This window comes from Paramisgurnus dabryanus, chromosome 17 (assembly GCF_030506205.2).
Source record: "Paramisgurnus dabryanus chromosome 17, PD_genome_1.1, whole genome shotgun sequence".
Lineage (NCBI taxonomy): Eukaryota > Metazoa > Chordata > Actinopteri > Cypriniformes > Cobitidae > Paramisgurnus > Paramisgurnus dabryanus.
The window spans coordinates 29,006,859-29,033,375 of record NC_133353.1 but is presented as its reverse complement, the minus strand read 5'-3'; the positions used below and the strand labels follow the sequence as shown (position 1 = coordinate 29,033,375).

Here is a 26,517-nt window from a genome sequence, read left to right as displayed (position 1 = left end):
TTCAGCTGCCATAGGTCGGGGAGCCACGGTTGATTGTGCCAAAACGGAGCGACCAGAATTATCGCGCATTTCGTCTCTCTTATCCTCTGAAGGACCTGTGGTAACAGGGCCACCGGAGGAAAAGCATACAGAAGACACGCCGGCCATGCTTGCGACAGGGCATCGTGATGTCTCGAGAAGAAGATCGGGCAATGCGCGTTCTCGTCTGATGCAAACAGATCGATCTCCGCCCGGCCGAAGACGGTCCATATTCTCTCGACCGTCTGAGGATGCAGTCTCCATTCTCCCGGCGGCGGACCGTTGCGCGAGAGAATGTCTGCACCCGTATTGGCTACACCCGGTACGTGAGTCGCTTTTAACGAACGTACGTTCGCGTGAGCCCATAATAAAAGCCGTTTCGCCAGCCTGGATAGGGAGCGAGATCTCAGCCCTCCTTGGTGGTTTATGAACGAAACCACCGTCATACTGTCCGACCGCACTAGAACGTGTTGATGTTGGAGTTTCGGTCGAAAGTGTCGTAGCGCTAAGATAACCGCCCACATCTCGAGGTGGTTGATATGTAGCTGAGACAACTGGTTGTTCCACGCACCGAAGGCGAGCTCGCCGTCGCAGTGAGCGCCCCAACCCGTCGCAGACGCATCCGTAGTCACCACTTTCCTCCTGCTCACGGAGCCGAGCTCCGTGCCCGAGAGGAAAAGGTGAGGGGATGTCCATATCGAAAGCGCTTTCACGCAGCTGTACGTGATTTTGATTAATAAGCGGCCCGACAACCAAGCACGGGGCGGAACTTTCGCTTTCAACCAAAACTGAAGCGGCCTCATGAACAGCATTCCCAACGGTATTAGTGGGGATGCTGCTGCCATCAGACCCAGCATTTTCTGGAATCGTTTGAGAGGGAGATGTGAACCCGCTTTGAACGATGCCGCCTCGCGTCTGACCGTGAGCGCGCGTTCCTGTGTAAGCCATGCCCGCATCTTTAATGAGTCGAGCGTCGTGCCTAAGAACGTGATTCGCTGCGTGGGGGTGAGCAAACTCTTCTGGAGGTTGATTTTGAACCCCAAATTCTCCAAATGCTGGAGTACAACGGTCTTGTGCGCAGTAATTTCCCTCTCTGACTGTGCCAGAATAAGCCAATCGTCGAGGTAATTCAATATGCGGATGCCGCTCTGTCTGAGAGGGGCGAGAGCCGCATCCGCACATTTGGTAAATGTGCGTGGTGCCAGAGATAATCCGAAGGGCAGAACTTTGTACTGGTATGCTGTCCCGTCGAACGCGAATCTTAGGAACGGCCTGTGACGTGGCGCTATCGGAATGTGAAAGTAAGCGTCTTTCAGATCCACTGATATGAACCAATCGCCCGGTCGAATTAACGCCATGATTCGTCTGGCTGTAAGCATTTTGAACGGCCGTTTGGCAAGAGCGCGATTCAAAACGCGTAGATCCAATATCGGTCTGAGGCCGCCGTCTTTCTTTGGAACGAGAAAATAACGACTGTAAAAGCCTGATTCGCTTTGATCCGCCGGGACCGTCTCTATCGCGTCTTTTAGTAATAAAGAACGCACCTCTTCCCTGAGGATCTGTATACGATCGTCTGGGACAGTGGTGTAGAGAACGCCGCGAAACCGGGGTGGTCTCCGGGCGAATTGAAGTGAATAACCGTGTTGGATTACGTTTAGAATCCAGCCCGGCATACCGGGGGTGGATTGCCAAACGTGAAATTTGACGGCGAGCGTCGATATGCTTATGGACGTTAAGCCGTGTGTGTGTGTTTGTGTGTACAGAGGAGGAAATTTGCTCTTTTTGTGAAAAGGTAAAAATTTGTGTTTCGCTGTTACAGCGAGGGTGTGTCCAGCGCCCGAGGGGACTGAAACACGCAGAACTTTCGAGGGCGGGCCGGCCGAAGCGGGACCAGAGCCTCTTTTCCTCCTCAGACTCTCTTCAGGGAGGCGGTGCCGGCGTCGGGTCCAGCGTAATCCTAGGACGGGGACCGCGGCGTCGAGGCGGGCCAGCCGGTCGTGCAGGACGCTGGCGCTTGACCTCCGGTTCAGCTCTCGGCTGGGGCTGAGCTGGTGCTGGCTTAGGGCGTTGAGTTGGCGGCGGTTTTGGGCGGCCGGTCTCAGACGCTGAGGCAGATCGTTTCGGTAGAAAATGCCGCATAGCCTGCGACGATTTCTGTGCCTCAGTGAAGCGCTGGGTGAACCCCTCCACAGCGGAGCCGAAGAGCCCCGACGGTGACACGGGCGAGTCAAGAAGGGCAACCCGGTCCGTGTCCTTGATTTCCGTCAAGTTCAGCCACAGATGTCTCTCCAGAACAACCAGGCTGGCCATGGCTCTTCCTACAGCCTGAGTGGCGACTTTAGTGGCGCGAAGGGCCAGATCAGTCGCGCTGCGCAGGTTTTGAAAGGTCGATGGGTCCGGACCTGACTCGTCCATGTCACGGAGGAGTTTTGCCTGGTATACCTGCAGTACCGCCATCGTATGGAGAGCGGATGCAGCGTGTCCGTCGGCGGCGTAGGATTTCGACGCCAGGGTCGATGTCAGGCGACAGGGCTTCGACGGATGGTTCAACTTAGCCCTCCATCCGCCGGCTGAAGACGGGCAGAGATGGGCGGCGACAGTTTCCTCGAGCGGCGGCATCTTAGAGTAGCCGTGTTCGTCGGCGCCGTCCACTACGGAGAGGACGTGGGAGACGGCGCTCTGAGCTCGGGTGGAGTGGGGAGCACGCCAGGATTTGGTGAGCTCCTGGTGAACCTCAGGGAAAAACGGCGCCTGCCGTTGGCGGGATGATTGACGGCGCCCGGGCTGCAGAAACCACTCGTCCAACCGGCTGAGTTGAGGCTCTGACGGCGGCGACCACTTGATATTGAGCTCCGCCGTAGCTTGCGTCAAGATGCGGATGAGCTCAGAGTCGTGAGGACGCGACTCGGTAGGTTCATCGGCGGCGGCTGCGTGGGCGTCGTCATCCGAAGCCGCCCAATCCTCCAACTCCTCAGAGGATGACATCATCTCCAAGTTGTCACCGGACCCAAAGGAAACCATGCCGCTAGCACTCGGCAGGGGGCGTAAGTCCTCACGGGCGAAGGTGACAGGATGACGGCGGGGAGACAGAGCACGCGGGGGATGAGCCGGCGTGGACTCGGTCTCAGGGTGTCTTCCAGCTTCACGGCTCCGCTGCTGTTTAGGCGGGAGAGCACGGGAAGCCTTCCGTTTAAAGATATCGAGGCGGGAGCGCAGCACCGCGATAGGAAGGAGCTCGCAGTGGGCGCAGCCCGCCTCAGTGAGTACGGCCTCGGCGTGGGCAGGACCCAGACAGATGACGCACTCTTTGTGGAAATCCTCCACGGGCAAAGGGGCTCGGCAGGAGCCGCAATGCCGAAGCGACATTATCTCAACGCGCTTCTGCTCTTTTAGATACTCTTGTAGGCTCACCGGAAAGCGGCAGGGGAACACGCTGGTGTGTTGTAGTCCGCTGCAGTGCTTGGATCGACGGCGAGTAAGGGCTTCTTCTTCGGAGCAGCGAGAAGGTTCGCGCTGAAGGAGAAAAGTAATGAGCTCTTGACGTATTTCACCGGCTTATATAGGGACGTGTGCCACGCCCCCGCGCGGGCTCAAACGTCATTGGTCTGTATTTTCTACAGACGTTAACCAATAGGCTTCAATCACGGAGTAAACAGGAGTTTCCCCCATAGCGTCAGCAAACTGACGCAATGCGAAGTGAACCGTATTGAAAGGGAACTAAGTTACTGGGTCGATCTTTTTCACATTTCTAGGTTGATAGAAGCACTGGGAACCCAAGCATAGCACTTTAACATGAAAAAAGTCAGATTTTCATGCCATGGCCCCTTTAAACTTGCATGCAGCATTACAACAGTGTGTACAGTGTTCCTTTATTTATCAAAATATATTCTTGTGTGTTCAGCAGAAGAAAGAAACTCATACAGGTTTAGAACAACATGACAGTGAGTAAATGATGACAGATTTTTAATTTTTGGGTAAACACTATCTAACTAGCTGCATTTCCATAACCATTTAAATTGTATAAATGGAAATAGCGAATTGAAAATGCCCCCAATGGAAAACGTAAATTTTGCAAAAACTCCTATGCATCACCAAAAATGTTTTACACTCGTGTGAGGTGTTTTTTCCCTGGAAAATCCGAAAAAGGAATATATTGCGAAACTGCAATGGAAATGCAATATATGACATTTACACGTCACCTGATGTGCGTAAACGTCACATGATAATTCTTTAAAATATAGCATGCTATGTCTATTTGGAGGACAAGACAGAAGAGGTGAACTGACAAACGTATGACATGTAATGGATAATGTGGAGGAAAGTGTGATCAGGACCCGACGCGAAGCGGAGGGTCTTGTATCACACTGAAGGGGCTTATTTCCCGATAACTACCGGCTGCCTCTACATTATCCCGCTTATTACACGGCTACTTGTCACATAAGAAAAAAACGGACATGAATATGAATTTGAAACATTTTATTGGCATATTTGTTTTAAATTAACATTTTTATCCTTCCGCGAAACTTTGCACAGATGCATAAAATGATCGTAATACCTTATTAAGATCCTCTGCTTCATAGTTGTCTGTCTCCATTTTTTCTCTTTTAGCCAGTCTTTGAGAAGTTTTAATGACCATTCTGTATTTTTTTGTGTGTTGGCTTCGTAGCTGTCATGCTCTATTTTGTCAAGTTCAGTCTCAGTAAGCTGTCTGTGTCTTGTCGTGGTTGTCCAGTGTTTGTCACAAGATGGCGCCAAACAGTAATCTTTATTGATCTTTATTGGCGCGGAGCGATTTCAATCGTACAAGTAGTACCGGCTATGCGTTATTACTTTGGAGCGGTTATTATTTGAAAAGAACGAACCTGCAAATGTCTCAACTGACCAATCAGAATCAAGCATGCCAGAGAGCCGTGTAATAAGAAAATATAGTGAGATCAGTTCGGGAGTAGAATGTGCTGTATGCTTTCGAGTCGCTCTAGCGGTATTTTGAAGTTATACGCATATCGGTCTGCGCCGCGTTGTATGAAGTCCAACACACAAGTTGCAATGGTTTTCAGAATGACTTATCGTGAAGACAATAAAATATGGTTTTAGTGGCATAACATTGGTTAAATGGAAACCCTGTCATTTCGCAACAGTGTCTATTAACATTTTCAAAAAATACCGCAAATAAGTTTTGTGCAAATCTTTAATGGAAACACATTTAGTGATATTAAGAATAAACAATAAATTATTCATGATTTAAACAGTATTTTTATATTCATGCTTTGCACGTGCTCTGTCCTTTAAAATTTGTGTTCACTTTTGTTCCGCTCAGTCGCATCGACATTGACTTTTTTATACCCTGTCTACTTACTGTAGTACAGGACATAACAGACGGCTGCTTGTTTACTTAAAAGCATTCAGTGATGCTAGCTATGCATATAATCAAATCACAACCTAAACCTTGTATACATATACAGTGAGCTATAGCCATACAATCTTACATATACAGCAAAGGTGCTAAAAGCATTTTTGGTTTGCTACAGAACCTTTAGGTCACTTTAGCAAACACTTCTTACCTTTTAATAGCCTCTAAAACCATGCACAAATAACCTGTTGTGCAACAGAAAGGTTTTGCGGATGTTTAAGGTTCTTTATAAAACCATACAGCCATTTTATATACAGTATCAGTTTCTGTATGTGACCCATCCAGTACCCTGGTGTCTTTTAAATCCTAAACTAATGTATAAAATGCTTCTGTCCACATATTCTGCTACTTAACATCATCCAATTTGACATTGCCCATTTAGTTAGTAGACACCTCACAAACACCAGATGGATGGATTATATCCACCCCCTTAAAAATTCCTGGAAATGTGCCTAACTGGTCACTTTATGGCTTTGGAGTTGATATAGAAACCCTCAGCACTGACTGTCCTTCAGGCATTGCACTGAGCAGGTAATGGCCCCAAAGCCTAACCAACAGTCTAAGGAGCTCTTTCTAATCCTGAGTCAGGAGTGAGAAAAGCAGACCGTATTTTCCGAACACAAAACCAGCCTCAATTAGCATCGCCTCATCAGGCATGCCTTTCATCTTCCAAAGAAAACGTGCACCCATCTTCCACAATGAGTATGTGGGTTATTATCAGAGGTAGGACGTCTGTCCATTCGCTCCCACATGCTAGGTGTCATCAGAGCAGCAGAGCTCAGAAACGATGAGTGGGCACATGAAAGCTCAGCTGGTCTCCCAGGGTTAAACCATCCACGGCCAGGGGTTTGATGTTCCTCACTGTCTGAGAGCAGAGCTTTTAATTCAAACAAAGCGTCTGTATGCTGCTGACAGCAAGGGTGGGCAGAGCATAAAGTGCCAAGCACTCAGGAGCCTGGCATGGATGTACACCAGAGGTACAGACCTTAGGTGTTCAACCAGCTTTTAGTGCTGATGGATGGTGTGGTGTGCCTGGTAGGGTTAGGTGGCTTGCAGGTAACAGTTTGCAACTTACTACAAATCCACTATTGAATACTAGTAGGCTATCTGTGCAAAATGTATTACAATTACATTTATGCATTTTGCAGACCTTTTTAAAGTGTTTATATTTATTATTTGTATTCTTTAATATTCAAATCCTACCAGTTGTTCATTATTTATGCATTTGCCAAATTTAATCCAAAACTACTTACGGTGTACTGATCTATTTTCATGAACTTATTGCAACTTTAAAACTGTAAATGTTTTTTTTCTATAGCATTTCCTATTTTAAGGGAGGCATTAAATAAAGTTTTTGTTTGCTTTGGCTTTGCTAATGTTTCCAATTAAAACATCACTTTCTCCAGAAGCGTTTTCACACATTTTGTTCTTTTAGCTAAGGCTCATCATTATATTAGAAGATGGCAGGCTTATCCTCATGCATCGCTTTCCAAAGACAGTTGGTGATGTTTTCAAATAGAGAGCCAGCCACCTGAATTTCTTTTAAATCATTATCACGACTGGCTCATTAGTGTGTCAATGACTATCCAGACTGAAAACAGATTGCCGGCGTCTGGAAAACAATGGGATTGTGCCTGCTTTGCTGTGGGCTATTTGAATTCCTAAACCTTCCTAATGCATTTCCTTACCTTGACAACACAATTAAGCAACAATCAATAAGACTAGCGAACAAACCCACAACCCTACAAATTAAAATTTGCTGTGTAACTTGCACCGCATTGTTTGTGTTACGCTAGGGTGACCGCATTTTAGTTTTCAAAAAAGAGAACTGTGGGGGCATGAGGCAGACGGACACAGTGTGTTTAAAAAATATATTTGATGTGCTTTTTCATGGGTGTTATCTCGCTGGAGATATACAAGGAGTGAAGACTTTTTACAGCAGATGTGAAAGCGTCTGTATTGCTCCTGCATCACATTACCATAAACTGCTTTATATTAAAGAACTACACAGATTCAGATGTCATCTATCAATGCACACTTTGAAGTTCGCAAAATTGTGTGGCTAGTTGCAAAAAGAGTGATTTTACTTCTACAAGAAATCTGACTTTTACCTGGAAAACAATTTAATGAAGGAGAAAATTGTATACATTAACGAATATAAGTTATTTCTAGATACCACCATTAAAAGAATTTAGGAGTGGGCTTTTTGTCTTGAGTCAGTAAGCAACTATTAAGCAATGCCCTTTGCAACCACCCACAATGGCTTAGCAAATGCATGGCAAAACCCTAACACTGTATAGGCAATTTTTGCATGGAAAATCCCTCATATATTTACATAAAATATATTTTCTGTAAATTTGACTCTCTATATTTTTTATCAATAATTAGTATGGTCAATTCATAAACAATTTACATTTGTTTTATCTGGTTAAATAAAGGGAAAATAAATAAAAATAAAATCTCAAGAATGTGTCTAATAAACTTTACGGGCCCTATCATACACCCGGTGCAATGCAGCGTTTTCTTTTCAGCACATCACCTTTATCATTTTCATTTCCAGAATCACGTTGTTTAAATATCAAATGCATTTGCGCCCATTTGTTCGCCCATGGGCATGCTGGTCTAAAAACAAGGTGTGTTCAGGTGCATTGTTGGCGCGTTGCTATTTTGAGGCAACTAAAATAGACTACGCTGTATTGACAAACTAAAACCTGGTCTAAAGTCAATGGCACAATTCTGTTTTTGTTATTTAAAGAGCGTGTTAGTAATATGCGAATATAAATGGGATAAAAACGCACGTTTGCTTATTACACACATGGACAGCTCACAAACGTTTTTAAATATAAAAATTAAAGGATTAAAATGTAAAAAAACTTTTATTGAGTCTCTCGAACAAATGAGAACTGATTATGAGACGTTAGAAGGCGTAAAGAGCTGCTTCAACAGTAACCTGGTAGGCAATTGAATGTTTTGCTTTAAACAAATGCAAATATTGCATTTATTTTTAAAGGTGACATAGAATGATTGAACGGGGTATTTATCCTTGTTCTGTGATGTGACATGTAGACAATTTTTTTTTGTTTGGGTCTGTAATGCCTTAGAAGCTTCCTAAAAACCTCTCTCAGATAGGTGGGGGATTTTAAACAAGTGGTTTTGCACCTATTTGGCTCCCCCTACTGGCTTAATTTGCAATCTCATTACTGATTGGCTGACTTTGCTGCCACTCAAAAAATGTAGCCAATTATTTTAAAGTGGAGTGGCAGTTAGATACCTGTGATGTCATAAGCATCAGTTTTTCAGATAGGGAAGTTTTCTGGCTGACATTTCTATGAGACTGAAATGTATACATTTCTAGCACTTTTTGAATGTTCGTAGACTACCATTATTCAACAAAGACAAGGTAAAAATTTTTTTCATTCTTTGTCCCCTTTAAATGTTTTTTTAAATGCTACCCCACGGATTTATTGTATATGATGACTTTGTACCTCTGGATATGGTGCGAGAACCTTTTTTAAGTAATGCTTTTCAAAACACACAACGCTGTCCGAGTGGTGAAACGTTTCGGCTCTCCATACGTTTGTAACAAATAAAGTATTTTCATGTAGATATCCATACATTTACAGCAATTAAAAGCCTGCTATTTTTACCTTCATGACTGAAAGAAATGACTTTTAAAGAGAACCAAAGGTTTTAATAAAAATAAAAAAATTAATACAAATATAAACAATGCAATTTTTTAACACCAATCTTAAACTGGTGGTCTTCTTCCTCCGTTTAGTTTTTCAGTTTACAAATTCCGTCATCTAAATAGGGAATCGGCATGGCGCGAGCGCAACTGGCATTTAAAGGGGATCAGAGACAAATCTCTCATTGGTTTATTTGCACGTTACGCCTAAAACACACCCATTACTCATTACGAGAATAGAAACAACCCTTTTAGATGGTGCCCTAGGCGCACAAACCATTTAGCCTTGCTCCGCCCTCCTACGTGCTTCCGCTTAATTTTCATTTCGCTTCAGCAGTACGTCTGGGATGGCTCTATAGAGTTTCGTTTTCTCCTGCAAAAATCTGCAGGACCAATCAGCGAACAGATGGGGGTGGCTAAGAACGATGACGTTGAGGTCGTGCGTCAGTTTGAGTTGTAGTTCAGTAATGGCAGCGGAGAAAGACGTGAGAAAAGCTATTCGGTCCGTTGTTGCAAAACTGCCGAATATACAGAAGTTAAAGCCAGAGCAAGAACCAGGTTTGCTAAGTTTTGTTTGTCTGATTATTCTGACTTGTTGTTTCCGTCCGGTTTCGGTGCATGATATACGTCACGACCACACGTTAGCGATTGGCTTTGGCAGATCCTGAGTAACTCTGGGCAGATCCAATAGTTTTAAACTTCAACAATGGACCCTCCTTAACGGAAGTAATGCTTTGCAATGGAGCGTGGCCAGACTCTCTGTACAAATGAAATGAATGTATGAGAGTCTGGTTGGACCAGGCTACAAACCATTTATACTGTCATTAAATTAGAAAAAGGGGATTCGGACATACCCTTTTAGCTTGTGCGCCATGTGCTTAAGACCATGCGCTTAAATTGTTAAAATAGGGCCCTATATCTTTAGTACACAGTAAAAAGTGAAAAGTTGGATCAACTTAAAATTTCACTTAATAATATTTGTTTTGGGTATTACCAATTTAAGTATTTTTTTTAAAGTTGATCCTTTTTTACGGTATATATTATAAACCAAGTCATATCTTAATTTCATTAGTATCAGTATGTCTTAATAGCATACCAGTTGCATATTTACACCATAAAGACACATTAATACATGATTATAAACTGAGTAACGTGAGACGTCTCTGCTGTCAGTGTCAGTTTTTTACAATTTTTCCAGCAACATAGTAATGTGTCATTCAGGCTCTCTCAGGGCACAACTCCAGTTAGAGGGCAGATTGTGTCTTTCAACAGAGCTGAGGTCTGCAATAACTAAGATCCAGTTCCCACGGACAAAGCACAGCACTCATGTGTAATTCAGTGACGGGCATACCCACATTTAACAATATAAGATGAACTGAAATATATACATAATATTACTGTACAGTCCACTTTTACACTCCTTTTATAAATGTGTATGATAAGAATCATGTGACTCAGCAACCCAACTAAATCAATTCATTTCATGCACAATGTCGGTCAGTTGCAATCCTTTAAGCTTCAAGCTTAGTAGGCAAGTTACAGTCAAGCTACTTCTGTGAAAATAGTTACATTGCAAATAATTATAATACTTTTAGTATTTGTGACCAGTCACGGAAAGTGATCTGGGGCATTTTGAGTTATTCACAGATTCTGAAAGTGCAGTTTCTGAGCTTTCCAACAATGTGTAACACATGAAAATCTGATAAGATTTGGAGAAGTTGTGGCCATTTTAATATAACACATTCAAGAAAGAGAATGCTGAGAAATTTGAGAAAGAAGAGTTAACACTTTTCCCAGCCTGGAGAGACAATAGGGCTCATTTACATCTCATTTATCTAAGCCATACCCCCTGTAAAGCCGTTTTGAGAGACAGATGTTCTAGCATCATATGTAGTATTTTGTGAAAGAAGTCTGTATGACAACATGCAAAAATAAACATAACTTTTTACCTTTGTGGGGATCACAAGTCGAATCCAGTCTGTTTCAGATGTGTGAATCATCCAATGATCTTTTTGTCCACAAATGCATATTATCCGTGAAATATAGATATATAGTCTATTGTTTACATCAGATTTCACATGACCGTATGGTAATAGAATATAATATACAATCTGAGGACTATTTACATCGTAACATTTAAGGGTATATGAGATTACACTCCGTTAAACACATGAACCCGCCTTCAAAGTTTGTATTTAAAATAGGGAGGTAGTATAATAGATAATCCAAACAGCGCCGTCGAAAACGTGACGTCCTTTGGAGATGTTACCAATCGCTCGCTCGTTCCTCCAATGTTCCAGCCAATGACTTCATGGAAAATATTTATAGACAAAACATGTAGCCAATTTTTGTGTTGTTTTCAAATATTCTTAAATCAAGATATGTTTACTTAAGTAGCCTAAGGTGACCAAAGACCTTAGATTAGGACTTAAAGTTTATTTTTCTTATTCCGTTGGCAATTTTTATTTTTGTTTTAAGCATAATCTCACCTTATTTGTATAATTTTGTTTAAAAAACAAAATACAGTATCTTATGTCATTTTGTTTCTCAAGTAAATATATGAGAAGCTCAGAAAGCTTAATATACTGATTCCTAAACGTAGGAACCCGTATGCACACCTGACAGATCTTGCGTTTATTCTTGGAGTCACCTTGACCACCGTTAGTCCCCTGTTCTCCTGCTACTCTAAGTTATGCTTGCCCTTCCTAATCTTTTATCTTATGGGCTTCTACCATGATGAAGGGTTCAATCATTCAATTCACATTTTTTTTCAGATCGCTCTTGACATGCAGTGCTGTGTTTCTGAGATGTTTGGGTAAAAATATCATTTTTTCAAGCCCATAAAGCAGTATACAGCTTAGCACATCTTGTGTCCCCTCCTACTGCATGGCTGCAGCAATTCGTAGCTTTTCCTTCAGTCCTCTGTGTTTGCAGATAATGTGTGTGTAGCAGTTTCCCTGTAAACTCCTCGGCAACGTCAGATCGAACTGAGCGCAGAATATCAATGACCATCCTGACACTCGAGAGCTCAGAGGGATAAAGTGATCCAATTAGGCCTTCATTAAGGTTTAATGAAAATGCATAACTGCGTGGCTACCGGGTACGGCCCTCGTATCATCTCTGGAGGATTGCGAGGCATGTGTCACAGTGTCACATCAGCTCACAAATAATATATCAAAACCACTTGAAGTGTGCCAGCCTAGTGCATGATCCATCATTCCCTTGTACATACATTAATGCCACTACAGCCCAAGGGCCACAATTGAACAGTGGATAGAAACAGGGAATTCAATGCTGGTGTCTTCCATCATTGAAATTTGAGGCATAGGGCAAAATGAAGCAATGAGTCCTGTATTACGGTGACTTTATTGTGGTGGTTACGGGGTGATTTTCAACAAGGCAGAATAGCAATATGATAAAAGATAACTCTATTTATAAGAATCACAATAAACAATTCTTCCACTAAGTTAGTCATTAGTCTGTTTGCCGCTTATGGTAACAATTAATGTAGCAAATTGGCTTATTGATAAAGAGTTAATCTGATGTCACAGGTGAAATCATCGATGTGCATTCACCTTATCAAATATTTCATAGTGGCTTTTAATGAATCAAATCTCATCTTATCAGATTTTTATACCAGAATTAGCTGCTTTATAATAGAAGATTTAAAGTTGATTCAGATTTGCATATGAAGAAAGAAAATATGTCTAGTTATTAGATCAAAAATATCAAATTTTAGTAATTTTGTGCATAAAACAAGCAAAGAAATTTGCCAATGGGGTAAGCAAGTTTTTAAGAAAAAAGTTCAAGATTTTTTGCTTACCCCATTGGCAGATTTTTTTGCTTGTTTTATGCACAAAATAACTAAAATTTGATATTTTTGATCTAATAACTAGACATACTTTCTTGGGTCGTTTTGTTCATCAAGAAAAAGCATCTTAATTTAAGAATATTACATATTTGTGCTTAAAACAAGAAAGTCATTTTTGCAGTGCAGTATCTCAGAGGTACTTTGGTACTGTACCAAAAAGTGCATGTTAGTAGCTCAGAGGTACATATTGGTACCAAAAAGTGCATGTTAGCACAAAGGTACATACTGCACTGAAAAAAAAATGATTTTCAAGAAAAAAAAATCTTAGTATTTTTGTCTTGTTTTCAGTAAAAATATCTAAAAATTCTTAAATCAAGATGCCTTTTCTTGATGAACAAAACGACCCAAGAAAATATGTCTAGTTATTAGATCAAAAATATCGAATTTTAGTAATTTTGTGCATAAAACAAGCAAAACAATCTGCCAATGGTGTAAGCAAGTGTTTAAGAAAAAAGTTCACGATTTTTTGCTTACCCCATTGGCAGATTTTTTTGCTTGTTTTATGCACAAAATCACTAAAATTTGATATTTTTGATCTAATAACTAGACATATTTTCTTGGTTGTTTTGATCATCAAGAAAAAGCATCTTAATTTAAGAATTTTTAGATATTTTTACAAAAATACTAACTAAGAAAGTCATTTTTGCAGTGCATACCTCAGAGGTACTTTGGTACTGTACCAAAAAGTGCATGTTGATAGCTCAGAGGTACATATTGGTACCAAAAAGTGCATGTTAGCACAAAGGTACATACTGCACTGCAAAAAATGATTTTCAAGAAAAAAAAATCTTAGTATTTTTGTCTTGTTTTCAGTAAAAATATCTAAAAATTCTTAAATTAAGATGCTTCTTCTTGATGAGCAAAACGACCCAAGAAAATAAGTCTAGTTTTTAGACCAAAAATATCAAATTTAAGTGATTTTGTGCATAAAACAAGCAAGTAAATCTGCCAACTGGGTATTGAATTTTTCTTGAATTTAGTGTTTAAGAAAAATTTTCTAGATTGTTTGCTTACCCCATTGGCAGATATTTTTGTTTGTTTTAAGCACAAATTTACTTAAATTGTATAATTTTGTCTACAAACAAGACTTATTTTCTTAAGTCATTTTGCTCATCACGAAAATACATCTTGATTTAAGAACTTTTAGATATTTCTACTGAAAACAAGACAAAAATACTAAGAAAGTTTTTTTTGCAGTGCAATGAGTGCATATTTGTACCTTAATCTAAATATTAGCACCTCAGAGATACATATTGGTACCAAAGAGTGCATATTAGTAAATCAAAGGTACACACTTGTACCACATATACTGTATACATATAAAGTTCCTACATATTTCCTTTTTAAAGGGTACTGCACCAGCTTGTGACCATTTTGGAGCATTTTTCTGCCAATGTGTTTTTATTTTAATATTAAGCTCTGAGTTGTTCTGTTGTTTTTGTGCGCTATATTTATCAGTCGTTGTTTCTCCACAGACTGTCATATCGAACTGGGCAAGATACAGCCAACTGTGACACATGTCGTAACAGTGCCTGCATCATATACAGGTGAGTCTTTGCCTAAAAACAATATCTAAAGACATCTTAGTCTGTGATCTACTGTAGGCTGGAATCCACACCCTTTTTGAAATGCTTTGTGTACACTACAGTACGTTTTGAATTGCACATATGCTAGAAAATTGACTAATCCGCTCTATTTTTTCAAGAGGATCTTTGCATACTAAAGCCAATATGTCCTCAACAAACATTTTTGTGAGATCATACTGTCAATTGGTCAAAGCTTTGAAGAACCAAATCCTTGCTGTTAGCCTGATCTGCTCCAACAATGAGAATTTTCAGGGGTAGAAATGAAAAATATTCTGACTGCATCGGTTGCTTTATTGCCCGCAAACATATGAATTTACCTGACCACATGAAAAATCCACTTGGAGAACTGAAATTCATTTAATTAAATGCTTGTATAGGAATGCAGATTATGTCAGGTACATAATGCATGATTCTCATAACAACTATTCCTTCCAAAATAAATGGAATTGGAGTTAATTATTTTGTTCTTAAAAGCAATATATTTAAATGGTTTTGGAGTTAAAGAGCTTGTTGACTTTAAAGGCAGTGCTTTGAAAGTATAAGTGCTTTCATTTGCTTGAAAAATAGTGGGTCACATTACTCTTTTTCTCTCTTTTAAACACACACACGCATTTGTGTGTGTAATTGTGAGATCTGAAATGAAAACGAGAAACGTTAAGTGCTATTTAGAAATATATTGTATTAAAAGCTGTTTTGCAGCTAGTGGCATGCATTTACTTACTGGTTATGACATCATGGTGTGGTGATGGCTTAGCTTATGAATATTAATTAGGTTATGCTGATGTTAGGTTGTGCTGATGTTTTTGAGGGGCAATATTTAAAAATTGAATGAATTTCAGAAGCTTTATACCTTTTTGATGGCATAGTATAAAAACATATGGACAGATTTCCTAACAGTTTGCACCAGCCATTAAAAAAATTACTATAAGGATTTACTTAAGACATGCAGTGAAGAATAACGCTGAAAAAGTGTGAACATATTATTACAACGTTTTGCATATGCATTTTTTCTCTTTTAGACACAATATTAAAGGTGAATAGTATTTAAATGAATCACACCTTTTAAACAGAACACACCGCTGGGTAAAAATTGACCCAATACAATTGGGTCATTTTTAACCCAACATGTGTTCTGTTTAATATTTACCCATTATGGGTCAAAAATAACCCACCCATTGCAAATAACCCAGCTGTTGCCAGTGCACAATGCAATACTTACATTAACGCTTGTCAATTTAATAGTATTTCTATTATTTAACACCAAATAAAAGTATGTCTTAAATTGTGTTGGGCATTATGGAAATAAGATGTTGTGCCTGTGTTCTTAAAATGGGAAGGCATACAGATTCATTGAAATTTGGTGATTTATGTGGAAATCTGTTAAACTTTCTCTGTGTGTATATATATACTTCAGTTGAGCTTATTCAACCATGCAACCCAAAATGCAGCAGACCTAACTTACATGCACGCATAGTACAACTAGTAATTTCAGGCCTCCTGAATTCAATCATCTATGGTCCACTTCGATTTTTTCAGATCTGGGCTCCTGGAATTGTACGGTGACCCTGCAGACGCAAATTCGCACGTGCAAACGTATTCACCAATGTTTATTTTTCAGCAATATGCCCGCACAACATTTTGCCTAGAAAGCGTTTTTGCATTAATTTATTTACACATTGAAATCAAATGCAGTGACATGTACATACCGCAAGTGTTTGCCATCTATCATCAGATAAATGCGGCACTTCACCGCCTACGAGACAGCCCTGGAATACATTTACCTGGGTCAGAAAAGAAATCAAAAATATGCAATTCAATTTACACAGTGAGGAAGTCAAATCACACACACACACACACATATGTGAACTACATGAGCGTGTCAGCACTCATTGAACACAAGCCCACAGGCATAAAGCTACTAGTAAAAATAAAACACATTGTCAATTTCAAATGTGAGCACAGGCATGGATAGTTATTGGTTGACTAAGGATATAAGTGTGAAAAAATTAAGAAAGAGTTCACTTAACAAAAAAAAATTATATTTACCCTTAGGTCAATCAAAACCTGTATGACACAAAAGGCCATGCATTTAAATACTTTACAATTAAGGATGCTATACACCATTGGTTACTATGGGGTGGTTTCCCAGACAAGGATTAGACTAGGCTAAAATAAACGAGAGCTGTCCAAACTGAAAACAACTTGCACTGACATATAGAGAATGAGAGATGGAATGTATATTAGTGAGGATGATGTGGTTGTCATAGTTACCATGAAGATATGGTGAAGAGGGGAGAGATGCTTTGGTTGGGGCTCATGAATCAAAGCAGTCTGTGTGTGTGTGTGTGTGTGTGTGTGTGTGTGTGTGTGTGTGTGTGTGTGTGTGTGTGTGTGTGTGTGTGTGTGTGTGTGTGTGTGTGTGTGTGTGTGTGTGTGTGTGTGTGTGTGTGTGTGCGTGTACCTGGTAATTATCACGTTGTGGGGACCAATTGTCCCCACAAAGATAGGAATACCAGTATTTTTGTGACCTTGTGGGGACATTTTGATGTCCCCATGAGGAAACAAGCTTATAAATCAAACAAGATGATGTTTATTGAAAATCTAAGGTACAAGAAAGGTTTTTGTGATGGTTGGGGTTAGGGAATGGGGTAGGTAAGCGGAATAGAATATACAGTTTGTACAGTATAAAACGTCTATTTACAGTACGTTCCCACAAAACATGGAAACCAGAATATGTGTGTGTGTGTGTGTGTGTGTGTGTGTGTGTGTGTGTGTGTGTGTGTGTGTGTGTGTGTGTGTGTGTGTGTGTGTGTGTGTGTGTGTGTGTGTGTGCAGTTACGTAGGTACTATACAGTAACTTTATTCTATGTCCTCCAAAGTTAAGTGCTCATTTAATGGACTCTTTATGACCCATAAAGGCTTATACGGGGTTAAAATAGATCCCAGCATGGTATGTGATAGAGCTCACGCTATTACTCCATCTCAACTCTCTCAAAGCAACAGAGAAGGGACAGATAAATGCTTCTAGCAAACAACCAACTGGTTAGCTGCGGCATACTGCACCACTAGGTTCTTTTAAACAATGACACATCCTTGACTCAAACTTTATAACACATATTATGAGTTGATTTTTTTCATCCAGGCCTCCAAACATCAGCATGAATAAAATGTTGCAGTTATCATTATGCAGACCAGGGCCTGGTTCCCCGATAATGCTCACTCTTAGCGCGCTAAGAAGACTCAAAACAGATATATCTTACCAAAGTTGTTTATGTTCCTAAGTGTGTTCCCCGAAGTGTCCCTTAGAAAGCTTCTTAACACGCTGCCTCTAAGTTCGACTTAACAATGGCCCAAGTGAAGGTGCTGAATTATTTGCGATCGATGCACACGTACATTAATTTTCCACTTCACGCGAAGGTGCATAACGACATTAAGAAAGACAAATTGTTCTATGCAAATGAAACATTGCTTAAATTATTCCATTAACATTTATTTTAAGTTATCCGTAAAATATAGACTATTAATTAAATTATCAAATTGTCAGTAATATGGGTAGACGAACCGGATATCCCTCGCTAATCATCCACCCTCCTTATCCTGTTGTGCCACTTGTGCCACTTCTTGAAATGGGTTTAACAACTTTTAAAAAATATGTAATACACTTTTATACTAATGGTAAGGTACTTTACAATCAGAATTGATTGACAAGCAGCTGCAGCTATTTCTGTTTAATCCTGTATTGCTTGCGATTGGTTAATGTTTTCAATAAAAATCTATCTACAATCAACAGAGAGAGAGAGAGTTAGATACAGAATATGGTCTGAGAAGATCCAGCAGCTCCATAATGAGTTGTCTTGGGAGGCGATTTATATTTTTATTTAGCCATGTCAGGCAAAATGTCAAAAGGGTTTAAGGCCCAATCCCATTTCCCTGTCTTACCCCTTCCCCTTACCCAACCAAGTGTTGCCGAATAAAAAAATTGGCATGGACTAAACGGTTACGCGGCCGGTGTTGTGTCAAAATCTGTTCCCCCGTGTTTGGCTTAGGATAGTGATTATTCTTTTTATACATTGAAAGTTTTAATGGCTACTGAGATGTATGTGTGCATTTATGTAATGTATCTTTATTGTTCGTAAGTTGATTATTTTTACATTATGAATCATATTTAAATGTATAATATATATTTATTATGTATGCAAACATAAATTTTTAAAACAAACAGTATAAAGTAGTTTTTTAAAGTAGTAGACTCTGTAAAAATTTGGGGAACTCAGAAAGGAGAAACAATTTTGATTTATTGGCTTGGTTTTTGCTTTTGTGAAATAAAACATTATCATATTATAAAAAGGATTAATTTTCTATTCATTAGACAACTGGCCTTAATCTGGGCTTTATCAGTGTGATGTCACATTGATAAGAGAATCAAAACAGCAAGTTTAATGAGACTGCTTTGGTTTAATGGGGATTTTTTTCATTGTACAGTGACAATGGGTTTCACGCATTGCCAACACACATTTACAGTATGTCCAAATGTGGATTTTGCATATTAGGTGGCCTTTAATTCTTGATAGATTGTATAATAAGCACGATAAGCAATGATAGCAACATGACCTTTTCTGGAGTCTTGGTTAGTTTATGCATGCTTCCAAGCAGGGCATGAAATTAACACCCGACCACGCGCCAAATGCGGGTGGATTTTGCAATTGGCGGGTAACACTGTCAATCTACCAGCCACATTGGCGGGTAGCCAATGCGAATCAGTGATGCGCGGGTCATTGTAGAAACAACCCACTCCGACATTTTCCACTAACCCGCCCCGCCCGCAATTGTTCAAAATAGTTTTTAAACTCGACCGACTGACCGCGGCCTGAATATCATTAAAATATTTTTGGATGACTCGTAACCGGCACCCGCTCATTTCTTATCAACCTGCGCATATCACCGATGCAAATTGAGTGATTCATTGAGAGGATGCGACTGTTTCGCAACGTTCATGCGATTGAGAAGATGAGGCACTTCTCTGACTACGTTTGGATGTGCGAGTAAGTATTAAACTGTTGGTGACATGGGATGAGAATGCAATGCTGACATATGCTACTGTACAATCACAGTTGCACAGATGTGTAGTGCTGCTGTAATGGATCAGAACTCTTGATGTGTAAACTTTAGAGAGAGTTGCGCTACTATGCCTTATACTGTAGTACATTAACATACATTTTGCGAATATAGTAATGAAAAACAACGTATGTGCGGCGTTTATGTGCGCAGTTTGTGCCCCCTCTGTCTCTGTGTGCGTGCGCGGGTTTAAGGGGACTCAATAGGGCACATCGGAGAGACGCGTTCCCAAAAGCATGCGTACATAAAATCTTTCTGCTCTTGACAGGGCACATATAAATAAAATGATCTCAACAGTATTCATTTTCTAATAAAACATTTCTTTATGTCTTAAGTGTATGTATAGAGAGTCAAAAACTAGTCTGTGCTGGTCTTAAAGAGACAGTAACCTCAATTAACCTACTTAAGTCTGTGTCATTAATGTTAATCAAACAACCTAAGACAAAGAGAAATTCACTTTTGTAGCTCTGAAAAAAATTATATTTAATTCATACAATAAAGACAGTGTTATAATTCACTATTCGGGCAAAAAAAAAAAAAAAAAACTGGCTGGTAAAAAGTCTCTGTGGCAGGTGGATTTCTAAATCCACCTGCCACAGTGGCTGGTGGTCAAAAAAGTTAACTTCAGGCCCTGCTTCCAAGACATTGCCAGATTGAATTAGCTCAGTTTAGCTGAAATTGTTTGTGCTTTGGTTTACAGTCATTTCTCACGGAAATTGCTTCAAAAACACTAATCAAATGCCCCATGAAGCAGACCATATGGCAAAACAGGGATTTTCCTTACTGAACAACATAATTTACTGAATATTCATTTTAAAGCAGAACATGTGCACTATTTAAAAAAGACCTTCTGTAACCTAAAGAATAAAGAACATCATAGGTTTGATTTATGATAATAAAACCGCCGACATGAGTATATAATGTAAAACAAATCTATTGATAGCCATACACTTGCAAAACAAATGGCAGCATTGCATAGCATGATCAAAGAAGATTGTAAAACAAAATTATTGGGCCATTTGCATCTTGCATAAGATGTGACAATGACAAAATAGTATCATCATGTCCAGTGTAACATTGCTGCAACTGTACATGTCAAAGCAGCCCATGCACTTCTGTATATTTTTACATTCTCATGCCAGCAGGAAAGCCAGCAATGTGTGATTTTTTTTTCCCTTGGACACATACTAAGACATATAGTGGCATAGTGGACAGCCTGACCCGTGGCCTCTGTCCTCATGGTGAGCTGACAGGCATGACTCATTCATCAGAAATAGGAAAAAATAACCATTGCAGTTTTGAAAGAGCAGCAACCATCAGACTCCAACAGAACTCCCTACAACTATAGTTTCCATGTACCGTCCGACTTCATTTATTTAGTGTCACAGCCTGGCTGGTATCCATTTTTTGCAATGCCATTCTTGTTTTAAGGTTTAAAAAAATGGCTTATTAATGGTGCCAAATACATTTGTGCTGATGTGCTTTGATTTGTCTCTGTGGGAAGAACAGGGACTGTTGTTACACTTTTTGTTTGCAGTGTCTATAACTCAGAGTGCCTGAAACATTATTCACATTTTTATCGGCTACAAAGTACTGTTGAAAGGTACTTTTCATTCTTGTTTAAATTAGTGTCAAGTACAAAATGTGCCATTGGTACATGTCTGCACATATGGGCACACTAAAAAAACGATTTCAGCAAATGCCTTGAGCAAATGCGAAGAATTTTTCAAACAAATGCAGGTTAACAATTTGTCTATTGTGGCACTAGTTAGTAGTCGTTCTTCGGAAACCCTCACCATGTCCACACCGGATGCGGGCGACATGAGGCGATGTGACAAAAGACAATATAACCTATTCAAATCAGCAATGCAGGCTACACTTGATGCGACACAACGTAATTTGACAAATCCCCGACAGTAAACTGATTGTAATGGGATTTACTGCCTTTGCCGTGTCCCACAGCTCGCATCTGGTGAAGAGATAGTATATATGTTTAGCTTCAGTGGATTTTACAATATTAAATACTTAATTAAAAAAGAACCTTCCGACCAAGCAATTGGAATATTGTGGTATTTTTTCACAAATGCAACATGATCTCACGGCAAGTCGTGTTATAGTCACAAAAATTTTTATTAATTTATTTGTGTCCATGGCACGAAATTCAGCTTTTTTTGCCTTGAGCACGAATGTCTTTTTCGTGTTACTCAGCACGAATTTCTATAAATAGTTTCTCGTGTCCGTGGGACGACTTTGTCTTTCATGTTATTTTATGTATTGTTTTCTCATAGTTTTTCCCTATTTTAAAATCATTGTTGCTGGGGATTGGGGTTAGATTTGGGGTTTGGATGTAATTTTATGTATTGGTTTCTAAATTTTTTCTTCCGCTTTTAAAACTATTCTTGCCTGGAGTTGGGGTTGGAGTTGGGGTTAGAGTTGGGGTTTGGGTTAGGATGTCTAAAAATGTAACAAAAAGTGATTCTAACCCCAACCCCAAGCGACAATGGTACGAAAGTATGAAAAACAATTAGAAAACAACACAGAAAATGCCAGGAAAAGAAAGTCATGCCATGGACACGAAAATCTATTTATAGAAATTCGTGCGAGTGACATGTAAAAGACATTTGTGCTCAAGGCACGAAAAAAGCTGAATTTCGTGCCATGGACACAAATAAATGAATCAAAATTTTCGTGACTATAACACGACTTTCAGTGAGATCAGTCCATCCAAATGAGTTATCTGTGAACTGAAAAACACAAATATCCTCCCCTCCTCGAAATGATCTCTATTGACTTCAGGTCACGAGGAATGGTGGTAGGGTGGGACCCGGGAAAGATCGCAGCGATTAGCAAATTGAAACATGACTTTCAACGGTTCAATCAATTCTCCATGGACAAATTCAAAATGTTTCACTCGAATATAGGTCACGACGGGGAAAATTAGACAAATGCTACTTCCATTTCATTGTCAGTGTTGGGGAAGTTACTTTTAAAAGTAATGCATTACAATATTAAGTTACTCCCAAAAAAAGTAACTTATTGTGTTAGTTGCTTACGTTACTTTTTAGTTACTTTTGTGTTACTTTTTCTTAGCTAAGGCTTGATCTCTTTCACGCCTTGCAGGTGTTTTTCATGGCTGAAAAGTTCTGCATTCAGAAATTGCATATTTCATCACAAAAATGTCGACCTCTGGCCTGCCATCTCAGTTTCTGACTCGAATTGTTCCCACACAGGTGTTTAGGCATGAAGTGCATACTTCTAAGCGACTACGTTCAGTTTAATTCAGTAGATAATTTTTTAAATCTAATTAAACTCAAAAGTAGCTTGCATTACTTTTTTAAAAAAGTAACTCAAATATTAACGTGTACATTTAAAAAGTAATGCGTTACTTTACTCGTTACTCCAGAAAAGTAATATTATTATGTAATGCGTTACCCCCAACACTGTTCATTGTGACTTTAACTCTTTCACCGCCATTGACGAGATATCTCGTAAATTAGGAGAAAACGCTTCCCCGCCAATGACGAGATTTTCCGTATTTCTGCAATACCGCTATTATCCACCAGGTGGAACTTTTTCTGTAACTTTTTAAACCCGGAAGTATTGCCCAATGGCAAGTGAGTGCATGTCCGTGTCTGTTTTAAAGATCGCTCTGAATGGGATCTCTATGAAAAGTCCGTCACAAAAATGGAATTATCTCTGCTTTTTGCTCAAAATGTGGTGTTTTTGCAGACACCTACCCATATTCAAAATCTGATTACAAAAGAACCACTGAAGGTAGGATGAAATTTTTTAGTTTGAAAGCAGAGGGTCTGTTCTTTCAATTGGTATATCGTATGTTTATATATTTAAAGAAGAACATTTTCTGGAAGGCATTAAACTTTGGTGAAAATCATGAAAAACGCTGGCGCTGGCTGGCAACTTTTTAAAAAAACGCAGGCGGTGAAAGAGTTAAAAGACGTCTAGGCTAAAAATGGAAAAGTAAACAAATGTAAAAATTTAATAAATGTCTAACCATAGGCCAAAAATAAATGAAATAAAACAAATAAATAAATAACCAAATTAAATAAAACAAATAAATAAATAACCAAGTAAAATAAAAAGCAAACAACTTGTTATCAGTGTTGACTTTGCTTACACATGATGCAGCATTATACATATCACAAGTTTTTTTTGGCAAATACTAAATTATAGTGTATTTTTTGGCTAGAAGTGGGTTAGATGGTGAACTATCGACTGTTGCTTGATGGGTTCTGCCATTCAACATCCATTAATGTATTATGGCCTTTTTTACTATGTTCCCTTAAAATAGTTTTAATGTCCTGCAAAATCTTTATTTTTCTACACAGAGACAATTTCTGCTGTTCTGAGCGTGGTCTTGTACAAAAATGATTTCATGCGTGTAGCAAATTTCTAATTTATTAAACAAATGATGTTACCATTACACTTCCTGGTCTCCCCACAAGGTATATTACATTACTTTATTTAGTTTTCAAACAGATTACTGTAAGTGTCCTACGTGCATGAATTATTAAGATGTGGTGTAATGCAGATATTCTCCTCTCGCTCTCAAAGGCCGCAGTATTTCTCATTATAAGCACAGAGTCAGTTTCTATTAAGTATTTATGGACCAAGAATACACAGAGTAAATCTTACGCTTCGTACAAGCTCCAGACAGTTTTTAAAAGCGTAGGTCTCTCTCTCTCTCTTTCCCACTCCTTGCACATCGTCTGAGCCTAACACCCTAGCAGCTCTTTGAAATGCATCTAATCACAAAGAGAAAAAGAGGAAGCTAGAACTTTCCTAAACCGTGAAAGTGAGCACATTTGTGCTTTGTGGATGCCAGAGCTTACTTTGCTGAACATTTCCTGCGTTAATGAGCAGGCCAGTTCCTCGCCGCTAAACAGGGAAGAGGAAACCGAAGACAAGAGGAAGTCTGATTGCCAGAATTCTCATTTCTGCCTTGGGAGTGGGCAGAGAGGAAGCGCTGATTGAAATGCCCGACTCCGCTGCAGCTCCCTTGGTGCATTTCAGGGCTGAAAGTACAACTCTTCGATCAGACAAATTACACGGAGCTGTCCTTCAGCATCTTCTACTGCCCATGTGGCAGCATGTGAATCCCTGCAAATGGACACAAATGGGTCACGCGCTGGCAGCGGGGAGGGCAAAGCAGGCCGCTTTGAATTAAAGATGGCACAGATACTAGCAATGTGCACGGTGGAGATGGACAGCGGGGCCGCTCAAACAACAATTACGGGCAGGGTTTGATAATAATCCACTTTCTTCTGTAAAGCCCTGAGAAGTGATCCTGCTGATCTTTCACTCTGACCTTCATTCAGTCTGTTGAAGACCCGTAGGCCCTCTTCTGAAATCAATTGCCATCTGCACTCATAGCCGAACATAATATTTGACAATGTTGCGCTTTGTCAAGAAGCTTTGCTTTGTGGTCAAGAGGTTGAGGTTTTCGTTTAGAAGGGGAAAACGGAACTAGTTTTACAGTTTTTACTCCGGCAAATGTTTTTCACTGTGGTTTTCTTTGTGAAAGTGTTTCTGTTTTGGAAAAAAAAGTAATTTAAACACAAATTAAAAAAGGTTTAAAGGGTAACATACAAAAATAGTTCAAGAAGTTGATATAAAAAACTATATAAAAGTCCAAAATCCGCTCCATGCATGGGTGTCGGAAGCAAATGAAAAGTGGGTGGGTCCCCACATAACCCCCCCCCCCCTGAAAAATACATTTACTGCAATAGATGACATTTTCATGTTTCCTTTTAATTAGCCTGAACATTTGCGATTATTAAATTAAAGACAGTAGCCTATTGCGGTCGAAATTCTGGTAATAGCCCTTTAAATATTTTGCAAATAATGACAGATGTCATGTTTCATTTATCTTTCTCTGTGTCATTTTTTTTCTCTACTCTGCTGACAGTAGGCTACAATGTTTATTTTTTATTTTGAGGAAATAAAAGGTAAGAAAAACGAATGAAGGTAAACTGATACAACTTTTGTATACCTTTTTTATTTGTTATACCCAATCTCATATAAATATGAGATTCTGGAAATGAGATCACGTTATTTTATGGTATCCGTCGGGAAACAATGCTGTCATAAGAGTTTGAGCATGTATACTTCGAAACACAATCGATTAAACAGAGGTATGACTTTATTAATTATCTGCAAATGTACCTCGCAAATAATAACAATACGTGAAGACGTTCATATCGCAAATGAAAAGTAATTGGCTTCTGTAAAAAAAACTTGAAAATTATCCAGCGATTGTGCCATAATCAAAATAATCTATTTTACAGCAGTAATAATATTTTAACGAGTAGCCTACACTTTTAACGTTTGAAAGGAACCACATTTAGTGCTGTGTTAATTATCATTAAAAGCAAAACGGGAGTCTCTGTGCCTCCGCGACAGACGCAATTCTTCTGGCATCTCTCCTCATCATCTCCTCTTTTTTTCTTCTGTGTCTTGAACTTGGGGCTCGAGTCCGAAGGTTCGAGCTGCCTTTAAGAACAGCAAGCTAAGTTCGTTTACCGTTAATTATTAAGACTAAATGGGCAGGCAAACTCGTGAAACAATGAAAATAAAATAATCCGCTATAATATGGTTTTACACGTCTATAGAAAATATACTATAAATAAAGAAGTTATTAATTTTCCTAATGCATGGTTGTTTGACATTTACTTCTGTTTAAAACGTTATTCATTTGGCAAATTAGGTTTTTCAGCACTATGTTTGAACAGCAACTCAGCGTCCACTCATCCCCGCGAATTATGTTTAAAAGCTGAAACGGGTCTGCGGTGTAAAAAAAGCAAAGGTTAGGGAT

At 39.6% G+C, this 26,517-nt stretch overlaps 1 protein-coding gene across 2 annotated transcripts in view; it reads left to right on the top strand.

The window, feature by feature from the left end:
- insyn2ab (inhibitory synaptic factor 2Ab) overlaps nt 1–26,517 on the top strand; it is a 69,720-nt gene that overhangs the window by 31,009 nt on the left and 12,194 nt on the right. For both annotated transcript variants that reach the window (XR_010544392.2, XM_065288387.2), the window contains exon 3: nt 14,460–14,531. Coding sequence is in view for 1 of the 2 variants with exons in the window: in XM_065288387.2 (XP_065144459.1) it covers nt 14,460–14,531 (72 nt within the window). In the remaining variant the exon portion in view is untranslated. The remainder of the gene's footprint in view (nt 1–14,459; nt 14,532–26,517) is intronic.